The sequence below is a fragment of the Archocentrus centrarchus genome, chromosome 20, assembly GCF_007364275.1.
Source record: "Archocentrus centrarchus isolate MPI-CPG fArcCen1 chromosome 20, fArcCen1, whole genome shotgun sequence".
NCBI lineage: Eukaryota > Metazoa > Chordata > Actinopteri > Cichliformes > Cichlidae > Archocentrus > Archocentrus centrarchus.
In genome coordinates, this window is record NC_044365.1 from 29854815 (window position 1) to 29869645 (window position 14831).

The 14831-nt window shown below is 41.7% G+C and overlaps 1 protein-coding gene across 1 annotated transcript in view; it reads right to left on the reverse strand.

The window, feature by feature from the left end:
* Positions 1 to 648: 648 nt before the first annotated feature.
* zfhx4 (zinc finger homeobox 4) overlaps positions 649 to 14831 on the reverse strand; it is a 79887-nt gene continuing 65704 nt past the window's right edge. Inside the window, exons 8-12 of the mRNA XM_030756227.1 lie at positions 12893 to 13026; positions 11636 to 11836; positions 11118 to 11238; positions 5539 to 10956; positions 649 to 5014 (exon numbers count right to left, since the gene is read on the reverse strand). Coding sequence (XP_030612087.1) covers positions 3447 to 5014; positions 5539 to 10956; positions 11118 to 11238; positions 11636 to 11836; positions 12893 to 13026 — 7442 coding nt within the window. The 3' untranslated portion in view covers positions 649 to 3446. The remainder of the gene's footprint in view (positions 5015 to 5538; positions 10957 to 11117; positions 11239 to 11635; positions 11837 to 12892; positions 13027 to 14831) is intronic.

Sequence of the window (14831 nt, forward strand, 5' to 3'; positions counted from 1 at the left end):
CCAGACCAAGAAACTACCAAACCTGATTTTATAGAGGTGGCCACACATTTCATTTGATTAGCAGCACCTGGCTGCTACTTAATTTTTCACACAGTGTTTCTGCATTTTGGCTTAGTTTTTGTTAAATAAACAAAGACACACTGTCATATGTGTTGTAAGTTCAGGTGTGGTTGTATTTACCAGATTTTAGAACCTGGTCATCACCCCTCCTATTTATGTGTCTTCCTAATAGGAGGACACTGTAAGATTGTAAGATAACATTGGGTTTTTGAGAAAGCTGTATTCTAGTGTTGCAAAGTTTGTGGCTTTAGAGCAATATTTATATTTTATATATATATATATATATATATATATATATATAAACTGTAATAATAATGGTTAGGACACTCTTCAGATTTGCTTTCCCAGTCAAACCACTATGTGCCCTTTGTAACTAAAAAAAGAACATATATGAGAATGAAGATCAAGGAGATTGCATTGAAGGTGCCTGGTAACAACAGGTAATTATTTTTGCATTTGAGTTCAGTTCAAAAAGCTTTCACGAAGCTGTAATGTAACCGAATCAAATCTAAGGTAAGATACGAAGAGAGCGAAAACACAAAAGTGTTTTTAGTGAAAATTAAATAACAATATTTGATGAGACCAAACTGGTTTGCAGATACAGTTTTTAATGTATCACAACAATGAGCAACAAACATACTTGATGAACTATTTCCAGAAGTTGTTCAAATACCATCTACAATAAACGTCATTTCAACTATGACAACAGGTCTGTGACAAAATAAAAAAAAGGTTTCAAAACCATGTTATTACCGTGATACGGTACAGTTGAGACCTCAAACAGTACAGTAACAAAAACTAATGCGACTACTCTCTATATATAAAACATCAATAACATTTTTGGTTTAGTTTATTTAAAGTTTTAGCCATAGGGGCTTCTTCTTATTAAAACCTCAGGGTGCATTTCCTATGTAACCCAGATGTTGAAGAGTACATATTGTGTAGGATATGATTGCGCCATGAAAATCCCTTTGACATCCAAAAGAACAATTCCAATTTCAACCTTTTGAAGGCTGTCCCCATAAACATGACACAATCCATCCATTTTTTTTAAAAAGTTCTTTTTTTTTTTTTTTTTTTGGCTGCTGTGCAGTTGCAATATCTATGTACAGTTATATTGTTGGACCATCCTTTTTGTTGGTTTGTTAGCTTTTACCAGTCCTTGGTGTGGAAAGCGTCCTGTCTGATGCTAGCATCTTAGCACACGATGCTAGCTGACAGTTCAGTCTTATAATGCTGAGCCACAGAGTGGGGAAAGGCAAAAAGCCAGAGTTGAGAAAGCCTTTGGAATCAGGACAGTCGCTCATGTTTGTACAATGGCAGAATTGCACCTTGGGAGGCCAGGATGTCTCTTATGAAACACAATCGAAAAGTGTCTTCAGGAATAAAGTAAATGTAAAATACTAAAAATCCAAATAATGACATTTAAAAAGCTCACACAGAAAATTAAAAACTGACATTTTGCTTTAAAATTTAAAAAAAAAAAAAAAAAAAAACACCTTTACAATAATAAAACATAAGAGGAAATGTTACTTGATTTCATTGTTTGAAACAATAACTAAGCATGATTTGATTTAACCTGTCAAACAGTTGCATTACATGCTACTTGCTCATCTCAGAATAGGAAATACCAAAAGCAATACATTTTTGCATTTCTTCATATTAATAAATTTGTACCATGCACAGCCAACTACGAATATGTACAACAGCTTAGCTTTCTTTGTTCACAAGCCTTTTTCTTTCATACAAATAGCCTTCTGTTACTTTGGAATGAATCACACTGGTTACCAAACTAGAAAGTGATTCGTAAAAAATTGAACACCCTTTGACAGCTTTCACATTCTTAGTTCCACAGCAAAAAAAAAAAAAAAAAAAGTAGCGAAGCAAAGCAAAGCAAGTAATGGATCAGTATTTGTCTGGTAGAAAGTTGAGAGAATTTATGGCAGGCAAATTAACATTACACAGTAGCAGCAAAATGATGTAAGGTAATACTTTGCAATGTTGAAATCACTAAATGTGGAGGAAAAAAAAAAAATCAAATGCTGACTTTAAGTGTAAATCATCAGAAGTGCCCAGAGAATTTATGGGAGGACGTTAACCTATATGCTCAATGACTGCGTATAGGTGTAACACTGTTTTAAGTCCTACAAGTACATGAAAATGCTTTAATATACAACACAAATGCTGTTGTCCCCCTTTTAAAGCAGCATATTTGCAAACGTATAGCAAATGATCATACCTTTTTTTTTTTTTTTTTTAACATTGTGACCAACTTGTACCTTAACAGTTTCAAGTATACAGTACTGCTTTCATGGATGCACCAATTGTTAAATAGGTCTCTAGATTGTTAGGCATCAATCCTGTAACAAATATGGACCAATGTGCTGCTGCAATAGACACAAATAATAATTAAAACACAAACATACATACAAACAAACAGAAAAATTCTATTAAATTAACAAATGGCCTACTCAAATAATAAAAAGACAAATTAAAACAAAATAAGTGCACTATAGTCCAGACACAAGCAGGTACCGTAACAGTACAGCAATTCACAAATGAAAAATGTTATATTCACATAATCCGAGAGAGTCTATCAAAACTAGAGTTATTACCTCTTCAGAAAAGGGTGTGAGCAGAGGTAAAAGTGAGAAGGTAAAAGTTGGCACAGATTAGTATATACTACAAGAAAAAAGGGGGTGGGAAATAGATACAGCTTGTTGTAATACAAACTGGCAAACACAGGGGCATCATACACATTTACTTCACCATTCTAAATTCCCTCAGTGGCAAAACCATACTGTCTTTGTAGGGCAAAACTAAAAGGATATGCACATCGTCCATTGTAACAGTAATATTGTCTCTTGGTACTCTATACACATCAAGGAAATGCGTCCGATAAAGCTTGACATGTTTTGGTTATAAGCCAAGTGTACCCAGGCTTGTTGCTGCTTTAACAAATGAGAAATGTTATGTTCTGACCTGAGAATTTAAAGCTACTGAATTACACCTATCTAAACTAAGAGAGATTCTCTTTGAGGGTTCTGGATCGTCATCCCATACAGTACATGCTAGCATTTGGAAAACAATCCAGCTGAGGTGCAATTTGCTATCGTGAGAGTTTTTGGCTTGAAACAAGCTCCCCAAGGAGCCTGTGGGATTTTTTCCTACTTCATGTTTTTGTATACAATATAAGCTCAGTCAAGCATCTGCAACAGTTCTGTCCATAACAAAAATCAATCAATATCTTGCCAGCATATCAATATGGGAAAAACAATCCTGAGTCAATCATTTGGTACTGTAATTTTTTGGGTTAAGAGAAACTTTGGAACTGCAGTTTAAAAAGTCTTATTTTTTTCTTTAAGCAAGGGATCCTTTTGTCACTCCTACACACTGAACATATCCATTCTGATACTACTGAAGCTCGCGTCTAGGCCTGAGGCCGGCTTTGCCTTGACTTCCAACGCGTTATCTAAGTCATCCAGCTTCTGGCTTAGCTCATTGTCAGACTCATCTGAACAACTCTCGGTGGGTAGTGAGGTTGGAACCCCTGAGGTGCTGCAGGAAGTTGAGGTAACCGTTGAAGGTGAGGAGAGGGGGGGAGGAGGAGAGGCAGACGGGGAGGAGGAAGCAGCTTTCCGGGCTGTGGTGGCCTGGAACAGGACATTTGGCCAGGACTTCATGGACAAGCGAGAGAGATGAGGAAAGGTGTTATTAGAAGAAGCTGCAGACTGCGAGGTAGATGTGGTGTTAGGAGTAGGGGAGCAGACAGAGTGAGGTAATAATCTAGTATGCTCTTTGGCATTTCTCATTGCTTGTTTGATTGTTTTCTCTTTGTGCAAGCTCGACTGAAGGTGTTGGCCGAGTGCTTCATTCCCATTAACAACCACATTGCAGGCAACACAAGTGTAGTTGCTCACTGCCTTTCGAAGCACTGTCTCTTGCGGGTCAGTAAAAGGATGTCCGAAGTAACAGAAGGACTTCTGATGACGTACCACAGAATCTTCGTCAGCAAAAATCATCTGGCACTTCCTGCATATAAACTCATGCTTGACGGACGGTACAATAACAGAGTCAGGAAAATCCATGGTAATTTTGGTATCTGTTTTCGGTTCTTCTTTTGTGCTTTCTTTTGAAGAGCCTTTGCTGTTGTCATCCTTAGCATCTATAGCTTCTTTTGGTTTGAAGGAGTTGGCTGTGCTGCTCTGCACGCTCTGCGATGTCTTCACAGGGGTTGGTTTCTGCTGCTGCTGCTGTTGTTTCTGCTGCTGCTCAGACTGTTTCTGCTGCTGCTGTTGCTTCTGCAGTGAATCCTGGAGGGACTGCTGGTACTGCTGGTACTGCTGCAGGAGAGCGGTTGGAGAGAGACCAGCGGCCATTGCAGCTTGTGGAACTGCTGCTGGGCCATATGGAAACAGGCTCTCCATTCCACAAAGTGGCGGGAAGTAGCCCCCTGTTTGGACCCCTCTAGGAAGTTGGGGAGAAAAGCAGTTGGGAAATCCAGGAAGAAAATAAGGCAGGAACTGCCCCCCAAAGAAAGAGCTGGGATCACCTGCGGCAAGCACATTCTGAAGTGCTTGGAGCTGTGCGGCATCTAGTGAAGTCTCACTTCCTGGTTTCCCTGGAGCCGAACATGATTTCTCCCGTTTTTTGGTCATGCTGGGGGTCTCTGGGCGTGAGCTGCTCTCGTTCTCTCTGTCCTTCACCTTCATTTGAGGTGGCTTGTCTCCTGGTTTCTTGCTGTTGTCTCTCTCTGAGTCTTTGCCTTGCTGCTCTGTATGGTTTACTGCTGCCAAAGGTGTGGAGGGAACAGGAGGAGGAGGAGGAGGTGGTGGAGGAGGAGGAGGAGGAGTCTGCAGAAGAGTCTTGGTTGGGGTAGTGCTGAGAGACATGGCAGGAGAGGGGGTGGCTGGTGTAGGGAACCCAAGCATGCCAGCACCGGGAGACGCTAAAGCTGAAATACAGTGGTATATAAATATGGAAATATTCAATATTTAAATATTCAACCCCAAATCACTATGGAAATGTGTTTGTATAAGATAAAGAAGCTTAATTCATTACTGGCTCATACTTTGTCTCTCCTTATGATTTTGTTATGGATCAAAACTGTCACATGCTCTTTACGATAATTTCACTTTGCCAATATATTATAATATAATATACCAAACCTAAAATAAAGGGAAAAACAAACAAAAAACACACATCATATAGAGACATTTGTTTTAAAGGAAAAAAAAAATCTGAATTAGCAATTAGCAGTTGAACGTTGATGCTAACATTATGCATGCACTAACTCCCACCATTTAAAAATTTAAAATAGTTTTTAAAAAATAAGACTTTTGACAAACACCACTGTGATACAGAAGAACCAGTAGTACAGTAGAAGAAAATAGTGCATGATAAAGCTCAGTTCATAAAGCTTCTAGTGAGTTTTTTTTTTTTTCTTCTTTTTTTTCACCATTTGTCATACTAACTCACCAGGTGTGTTGGGTGGGAAAACAGGAAGTGATGATGGCCCATTGACTCCAGGAAGTAGTACTGGTGGGAGGCCAGATAACCCTGGGTAGCCTGAGGGTAGGCTGAGGCCATGAAGTGCATTATTATTGTCCACTGAACTCTGTTGTTGCTGGCCCGGGAGGCCAAGTCCCTCACCGACTTTCTTCATGCGGTCCAGCTCTTGCTGGGCCATGAGCTGACGGACAGTGGTTGGTGCTAGGTAGTCCTTTTCTCTATCCACCTGGTTTCCCATTGTTTCTTGCACTTTGGTGATGTGCTGTTTTGAAAAGATGTGGTCTCGGACAGACATCCGTGCAGTGTACTTTACACCGCACAAAGTACACTCAGGCCTCGGTCCCTCTGGTGAGCCTTGACTTATCATGAATGGCTTTCCAATGTTAATCTTGAATTTCTTTTCCTTTGCACGCGCATTCTGGAACCACACCTGGACAACACGCTTAGGGAGTCCAATCTCATTGCCCAGCATCTCACACTCTTGCATTGTAGGAGTGCGATAATCACTAAAGCAGGCTTTGAGTACTTTAAGTTGCAGGTTACTCATCTGAGTCCTAAATCGTTTGTGGCCTGGCCTATCCCCAGCATTGCTGCCTTTCCCAGATTTGCTGAAGGGGTTACCGGCCCCAAAAGGACTAGGGGAGCTAGGATCAGCAAGGCTTGATGATTCACTCCTGTCATTGGTTTCATCCAATTCATCATCTCTGGAGCTAAAATAAGAATCATAGTCTTTTCCAGAGAAGCTGAGGGCTGGGCTCACCATGCTGAATTGGAATCTTTCATTGCCACCATCAGAATTTGGCACCAGGCCACTTTTGTTGTCACTTAGCTTGTCCCCTCCATTGGCAGTAAGGCTTTCAACCTCATTGTTATTACACTCATCTCCGGTTGTAGCATCGCTAATGGCTGTGTTAATTGACGATGTCTCATCAAAGTCCATCTTATTTAGATCATAAGATGAAACCTCTGCTGAATTAATATTAGGCCCTTCAGTTTCATCACAGTTTTCAGCTTTTAAGGATGAAGGGCTTAAGAAGTTTTTTACTTGTGCCTCAGATGGTTTGACTGGAGTTGAGGATGCAGCAGGCAGCTCATACTCATTCGGCTCAGTCTTGGTAGGCAGCGGTGGGTAGTCAAAGAAATTATATTTATTGGGGCTTTCACCTCTTTCGTTGTCTTGATTCATCATTGGACTTGGTGGCAAGCTAAAGCCTGCCTGCTTAGCTTCATGCCAGTGTCTAGATCGTATGTGGCTATCTAGAGCAGATTTAGCTTTAAACAGAGCTCTGCAAAAGGGACATTTTTTGTGAGACTGGGAGGGCCCTATGGCCCTAAACTGCCCTTTTCTCTCTCTAGCACGAGTGTTTTGGAACCAAACTTGCACAACTCTCTTTTTCAGGCCAACTTCCCGTGCAATATGATCCAACATCTTCCTTGTTGGATTAGAATCAAGTAGGTATTTGTCATAAAGAATCTCCAGTTGCTCTGGTGTGATGGTGGTTCTTAAACGTTTATCTCTGTGTTGCTCTTCACTACTGTTTCCACCATCTTTGTCATTGGCACTTTCTTCTTTGTCATCCAGTTTTCTCTTCATTGCCCCAGAGCCTGTAGCAGAAGCCATGCCAGAGCTACCCTGAGAGGGGATTTGGGAGAGACCTCCAGATAACAGCTGGCTAGCCATTAGGGGGTTGTTGGGGTCGAATATCATATAGGGCATATCGATGGGTCTTTCAAGGAATTGTGAATGAAGAAATTGGTTCTGAGCAGCCAAGAAATGCATGTGTTGGTGTTCCTGCCATAACTCTACAGTGGGGAATGCAATCTTACACTGATCACACTGGTACTGCAGCAACTGGTGGGGGAGACTATTTGTAAGTGAAGACAGTGCCAGGGAGAGTGGACTCGAGGGTACTGCAGCTGCCTGAGGCTGGGAATGTGGTCTTGACATTTGTGCCTGGGGGGCTTTTTGTGGCGGTGGCTGCGGTGTGCATGCCTTAGATGGTCTTGGTTCTGGTAGTGACTTTATCACTGGTGAAGGGGGAGTCTCAGTTTGTTTAAGTTCCGTTTCAGGGGCCATGTCTGGCTTGGGGGAAGTTTTCCCCATGGTAGTACGAGGAGAGGACATCACAGGGGAGCTTGAGCCAGAGCTACTGGGAGTTCCTGTTTGGGACTGCTTTGGTATCTCTAAAGATACCTGGGTAGTCTTAAATTGACCTTGTTCAAAAGAATCTATATATTCCTCACATTGGCTGTCATCCATACCTTCCTCATCTTCATCCTTATAGCACTGCTTTTTCTGGTGAGTGATAAGATCAAAGATGCGTGGGAACACAATGTTGCACTTCTTACATTGGTACTGCATGTTGCTGGTTCTGATGTATCGCTCATTGGTAAGCTCTTTTTTCTCATTGTCTTTACAGTCTGCCTGGTTCTCGTAGCTCTTTCGAGCCTTCTGGCGGGCATTCTGGAACCACACCACTATGACTCGTGTTGGTAGGTTGAGCACAGTGGAGAGCTGTTCAATCTCATCATCTTTCGGATAGGCATTTGTGTCAAAGAAATCTTGAAGTACCCTTAACTGGTAATCAGTAAATCTGGTTCTGGAGGACCTCTTGTTCATCATTGAGTCTGCTCTGTGGTATTCCTGTGCACTAAGTTGGGGTTCCAATCGAATGTCTTCCAGTGTAGTAATGGGAGGAATACTGAAATTGTAGGGAGAGTCTTTACTCCGCTGCCTTTCTTTGAAAAGGGTATTACGGAACCAGTGCTTTATAACTTTTTGGGGCAGGCCAGACTTCTCTGACATCTCCTGAATTTGTTCTTCATTAGGAGAATTGTTAATATCAAAGTTTGCACGGAGAATTTTGAGCTGTTCATCAGTGATGCGGGTGCGTGGTCTCTTAAACTGAGAGTGACGGAGGAAGTTTGGATCAAGACCCAACTGTTGCTGGCAGAGTTGTGTAAGGTCTGTGGACAGAGAATCCATAGTGGGAAGCTGGAGGGCCAGCTGAGGGGGTAGCCCTGGGTGCTGGACAGACTGCATCATTAGAGGTGGGAAAAGGGGCAGATCCAAGGGAACAGGAAGTTGTACTTGGGGTGGTGCAGGGGGTGCGGTAGGTGGTGGAGGTGGGGGTGGTGGTTGGGGTGGTTGAGCCTGGTGAGAGGGTTGGTGTGCAGTCTGATGGGAAACAGGAACTGGTGATGGTACTGGGGTTTGAGGCTTGGCCACTGTCATTGCAGGAGGCTGAGGAGCTGTCACTGGGGTTGGAGCAGGAGGGGGTGGAGGAGGAGGCGGAGGTGGTGGTGGTGGAGGCGGCGGTGTCTCTGGTGAAGCAGGGTTTATTGGATAAAGTTTGTCATATGCCTCTCTGTACTGCTGGGCAAACTTTTCAAGTTCCACATATGGGAAAAAGTGACTATGCACATGTTCTTGGTGGCTTTTGAGAATAAGCATGTTAGAGAAGAGCTTTCCACACATCCCACACTCCAGCTTGTCAGTATTCATTTCTACTTGTTCAATTCCATCTTTGCTTTTCCTTTGGTTTTTTTGCCTGTTTTCATTGTATTGGATCACCAACTCAAATCCAAAGTTCTCTAATAGTGCTTTTGCTGCATTACCCCTTGCTCCTGACACAATACGTGGAGGGGGAATCAGTGGCTCTGAGAACTTTGACTTTTTGGAGTCTTTGTTGTCTTTTCCTACATCACTTAATGCATCACCTCCATTTTCCATCTTTGCTCTGTTTTCTTGTTTTTCCAGGTGGTCCTCTGCTTCTCTGGACATTTGAATATCTGAAGCTGACACTGTGCTAGACTCCAATTTTGATTTCTGGTTCTGCAGTTGCTGGTTTTTCTGTTGCAGAATTTGTGACTGTGACTGAGAAGCCTGCTGCTGCTGTTGCTGTTGAACCTGTTGCTGGGCCTGAGCCTGCTGCAATTGGTGCTGCTGTTGCATCTGCTGCTTCAGGTCTTCTAGAAATGATCCAGTAAGGCCAGGCATTCCAAAAGCTGCTGCTGAGTGCAGAGCAAGTTCTGGGCTGAGGTTGAATTCTGCCCCTGGTATATAGAAAGGGAAGAGGAACTGCGGCTGTTGAAACTGCAGCAGTGCTTCTGGGGTCATTGGAAAATGGGGGAGAAAAGCTGGATTAAGGAATTGAGGCTGGAAAAAGGCAGCCTGTTGCTGGAGTTCATGTTGAAGCTGCAGTTGCAGTTGGGCTGAGGACTGTGCTGATTGTTGGCTGCTTGCCTGTGCTGAAACATGGTCAGTAGTTGCTGCTTGTTTTGAGTTGTTACTGCTGTTAGGTTCTTTGTGTTCAACAGTGTTTTCCTTATTAGAAGAGGGTGTACCACTTCTTGCAGCATCTAAATTGCTTGCGTTCCCTTGTGTGCTTGGGCCTGGACTTTTTGAAGATACTGGACCACTAGTTCCAGAGATACTACTGCTGCTGCTGCTGCTGCTCATGTCATTTTTGGCTGTTCTTGCTTTGGTCTGATGGAGAACTGACCTCATGTGAATTTCAAGTGTTGAGCTTTGGCTGTAGGCAACATTGCAAATATTGCATTTAAATGGTTTGTTGTCAATGCTGTTGCTCGTCTCTTGGGGAACTGGGCTTGATGCTTCTTGAAGGACCTTTTTCAATTTATGTAGGTGGGAAACTGAATTATAGTGTACTAACAGGATGTTCTTCTGGGTGAAGGACTCCTTACATACTGTGCACTTGTAAGGTCGAGAAGGGTCCAGAAATTTTTCCATTGTGAAGTTGGGCCCTTTTCTAAATGGTAGGGTCCGTTTTGGTTCTGCTCCCATGTCATCTAGCAGGGAACTACTGTCACTTCCTGTGGGACTGGGCTTTTCTTCCTGGTCCATTTCATCATCTTTGTCCAAGTCATGGTCAAAGGCCTGAGCTTCCTCTAAGGCCCTGGCCTCACTCTCAGTGATATCTCCATTCAGTGGCAGATTTCCTATGAGTTGCTGCACCTCAGCCTCACTAAGTTCAGGGTGTCCGTTTTCCAAATGCTTCCTGAGGGCCAGGAATGTCCTGAAGCTGCGCTGGCAAAGGCTGCACATAGTGGCAGCTCTGATGGCATGATACTGAGAATGTATCTGAAGCTTCTGCATTGTCTTGAAGGCTAAACTGCAGTGGTTGCAACGATATTTGTAGACATGACGGTCTGATACTGAGAGTTGCTGTTGCTGTTGCTGAAGTCTTTGGAGCTCACTGAGATGCTCCTGTAGATTATCAGGGGATTTTCTATCATGTCCTAATCCACTGGCTCTCTTCCAGTCAGGGGCCTCTGAGGCCTCCTTTGGGGGCTTGAGCTCCTCACGCTGCAGGTCTAAATCATTCTTGTCTTGACTGGTCAGCTCATCCTTTGAAATGTTTCCTACATGTACAAAATACAATGTAAGGTTCTTGTCATTCTCTGTTTTTCTGACAAATACACAGAATATAACACACTCAAATAAATCAGTGAAGCTTTACCAGCACTTGAAACAACAAATTAATGACAGAAAGAAAAGAGTTTAAGTTACATATTCTGCTCACCTTGAGACTTTCCTGACCCATCTGTGAGAGAGGTAGAGGAATCCATTAAGGACAGACTTCTCTCTTGTTCAGTTTGGGGATGCATTATATTATTTGGTGTTGCTGTGTCAGGTCCAACAACCTACAAAGACCAAGTACTATTATTATTATACCAATTTAAAATATAATACACTAAGTGTGTGAAATGTGTCAACTTGTTTCTAGTATTTAAATCAAGGCTTATTTTAGAGAAAGAACTTGCTTCTCTCAGTGGACAATAACAACAATCAAGATTATAGTAACATCGCAAGAGAGAACAATAAAAACATGGAAAGTGTTTTTTGGTACTTTGTTGCATTATACAGGAAGACTGGAGATTCCTACACAAATGTTACAACAGACATTCCTTTAGCTGAATAACAAGTAACATCACAATTCCTTTACTGTTTTAAATGTGTAATTGGGACACACGCGCACGTGCATGCACACACACTCTCCCACACGCACAAATCTCATTTCTAGTCATTACTTCTACATACAGTCAGAATCAGCTTTTCCACACAATCAGGTGCCACGCTGTGAAGGTGAGTGAGATGCAGCTGCAGGTGGATTTTGTTGCTTAGGACATCCTGGCACAGTGGACAGCGGATCACTGGCTGCATGGAATGCTGGGACATAACGTGTAGCTGCATACGGTTGGCATCTTTACTGCTGTAGTTGCAATACGGACACTGCTGAACCTAAAAAAAACAAAAAAGCAAGACAGTACAATAACTAAGCAGAAAAATAATGAAATAATTTTTTAAAGGAAAGGAACATCAGGTGCAACACAGATATTAATTCAAGAGCAGAAATTACTTATTGTGCTTGATGTACTTTAGTGGGTATCATTCTTGCACTGCACAGCCATTAAATCTGCCTCACTGGTCAGACATTACTTTTTAAAAACAAAGAAAAATCCCATGCCCACCTTAACCTAGAAAACATAAATCAACCATGTTTCATGTAATTCATTTAAATCTCTCATGTCATGCAATTTTATTAGTTGAAAACAAGATTGGCCAGAATTTCTAATCAGGAGATTGCAGATGACAAAGGTGTGTACTTTCCTAGGCTACGCCTTGCCCTCATTACAGCAAGTACTCTGAGCATAGCTGCCTCCCTACCACCTGTCTTAATAGAATCCATTTCTGAAATGACTAAGTCCTCCTTCCTACCAGAACCAGACGAGCTAATACTTCATAATCTAATTTAAAAACACATATAATTTAAAGAGATGCAAAAAGGGGGAAAAGAAGCAGGCAAGGAATCCTTAAGGCTAGCGCAGGTATTCCACTTAAGGACACAAAGGCCGGCCTATTGTGTTTGATGCTAAAGCGCTATGTCAGAGGGGGAATGGTGGGATGCATTTAACCCTTTGAATGAAAGCTGGCGCCAGGAATTGCTAAATGCTTGGCTTAGCATTTTTTCTTCTTATAGTTAAGCATCTTCCCATTAGCTCATCCCACAGTGACAGTGAAGGTTAGATTTCATTAGCGCTTATGAAGACAAACCTGCCTCAGTGGCTATTAGCTTTCTGTAGATCCAATGACAAATTCAAAGATGTATATGGAATTTAAACAGCCATTCTAAACAGATACATTACAAAACTCCATAACCTAGATGGATTTTCTTTAGCAAGGTGAAAACAGTATACAGGTCTGCAGAACTGTGTGAGGAGCAGATAAATACAACACAAATGACATTTTCAAGATTTTCTAACACAACTGGGAGTTTCCTTTTAAAACTTTACAAACCTGGTCATTAGCTGAGGTTTTCCCCTCAGCAGACTTTGGCCTTTTAGGCGGGCTTTCCATCTGTCGATCTGGAAGGAGAGAATGCTTAACCATAGCATTCGGTCCGGCAACCTCTTTAGATATGGCGTTCACTCCTGGCAGGCAAGACAGAGAGGAGAGGGGACAGAGAATGTAAATGGTTAAAAGTGAACGGCTTTCATCAACTAATTATTCAGTATTTATATTTGCAGCTTAAATGTCTGCATTTGTATTTTCTGATATCCCATATATATATATATATATATATATATATATATATATATATATATTATATATATATTTTATATATATATATATATATATATATATATATATATATATATTTTTTTTTTTTTTTTTTTTTTTTTTACAGAAATACAAAAAAGAAGCTACATCTAACAATCATAATGGCAGACTTTTATTTCTTTTTTCTCCAAGGTTTTTGGACTATAGTGGAAGAATGGCATATTGAGCAAAGCATCCAAGATATCACACATATCATGCAATATATCACACTGAATGAGAAATGGGTGTATTCATCTGCAACATATCAAGTATACATATACAGTCTTAAAAAAAATTCTCACATTGGAAGATTTGCGAATATAACATCGCTGCACGGTTTGCCATGTTTGTTATCTTTTTGTAACAATGAGCTGTCCCACTATCAGCTGGCCCATTCAGAAGGTGCACAGTTTGTAAGTGGAAAATGGTTTTGTGGCTCTATGAGATGATAAATACTAATTAAATAATTACTGATTTATAAATAACTGAATAACATCAACATATGTACCAAATGCATATGCTGCGGGACATAGGTGATGGTTTAAAAAAAAAAAAAAAAGAGAATTTGACACCAAGACAACGTTAGCATGGATACAAGCATGAACAGTATTATTCACATTCACATATGCTGACGTGCTTCTGCCCTGAGGACATGTAAAATAGGAAAAACTCGGGCAGGCTCATTATCACAGCACGACATACATTAAATGTTATGGTAATATTATACACTTCATTAGTTCATATACATTTCCCCAGCTGCCTCAACAACTCCTGTGTCTGTATAAGATGCTAAATTTTCAGGGCTTTGTCACGGCTGGTGGTACAGTACCAGCACTACTTGTGTGCGTCTGGTTGTATGTGTGCGTGTAAGCGTGTGTGATGTTAACAGCAGGGCTCAGTGTGGAGAGATCAGCCTCTGGTTGTATTTAGTAAATGCTGCAGCCACTGATAAATCTTTCATTAGCCTCATCCTAAGATACAGGCCGCGCAGGCCCTGCTATACTCTGCCACTGCAATTTACCCACTCTGCACAACACAAAGACACAGCAACAGCAACTCTCCCTCCCTCCTTCCCTCCCTTTTCCTTGCTCTCTTCCTCCTCTCCCTAAGCTATCATCCCCCACCCAACCCCCTCCTCCCGCTTCCCCTCCCTCGTCTGGTCACTCAAGGCAATATGTGAGCCTCACTCTTGCGAATCAACGCTTCACGCTAGATGCACAAATGGAAAAAAAGGGAAATCAAAGCACTGATACAAGGAGAGGGGGCTGAAAAAAAACATTTTGTATTTCATATTATTCTGTGGCTCGTGTTTGTATTGGGTGCATATCAATTCCTCCGGCCCGTTCATGCATTTTAATTCTGTTGCATTAAGTAGGCGTTCCACTTATTTTATTTGTAATCCCCTATATCTGGAGCCTGAAATATTGGCCTGTCAAGGAAAGTGACATGAGAGAAGGAGGGAGGGAAGAAAGAAAGAAAAAGAGAAAGGGAGAGGGAAGAAAAAAAAAAACACAAGGGCACAATGTGAATTTCCAAGAACATCCGAGAATTGCTCTGCAGCTCAGAAGAGCGAGGTAATCTCGTCTTCCACTGCTTGTGATGGCCCCTGCAGGGCTAGTGTGTGTGTGTGTGTGTC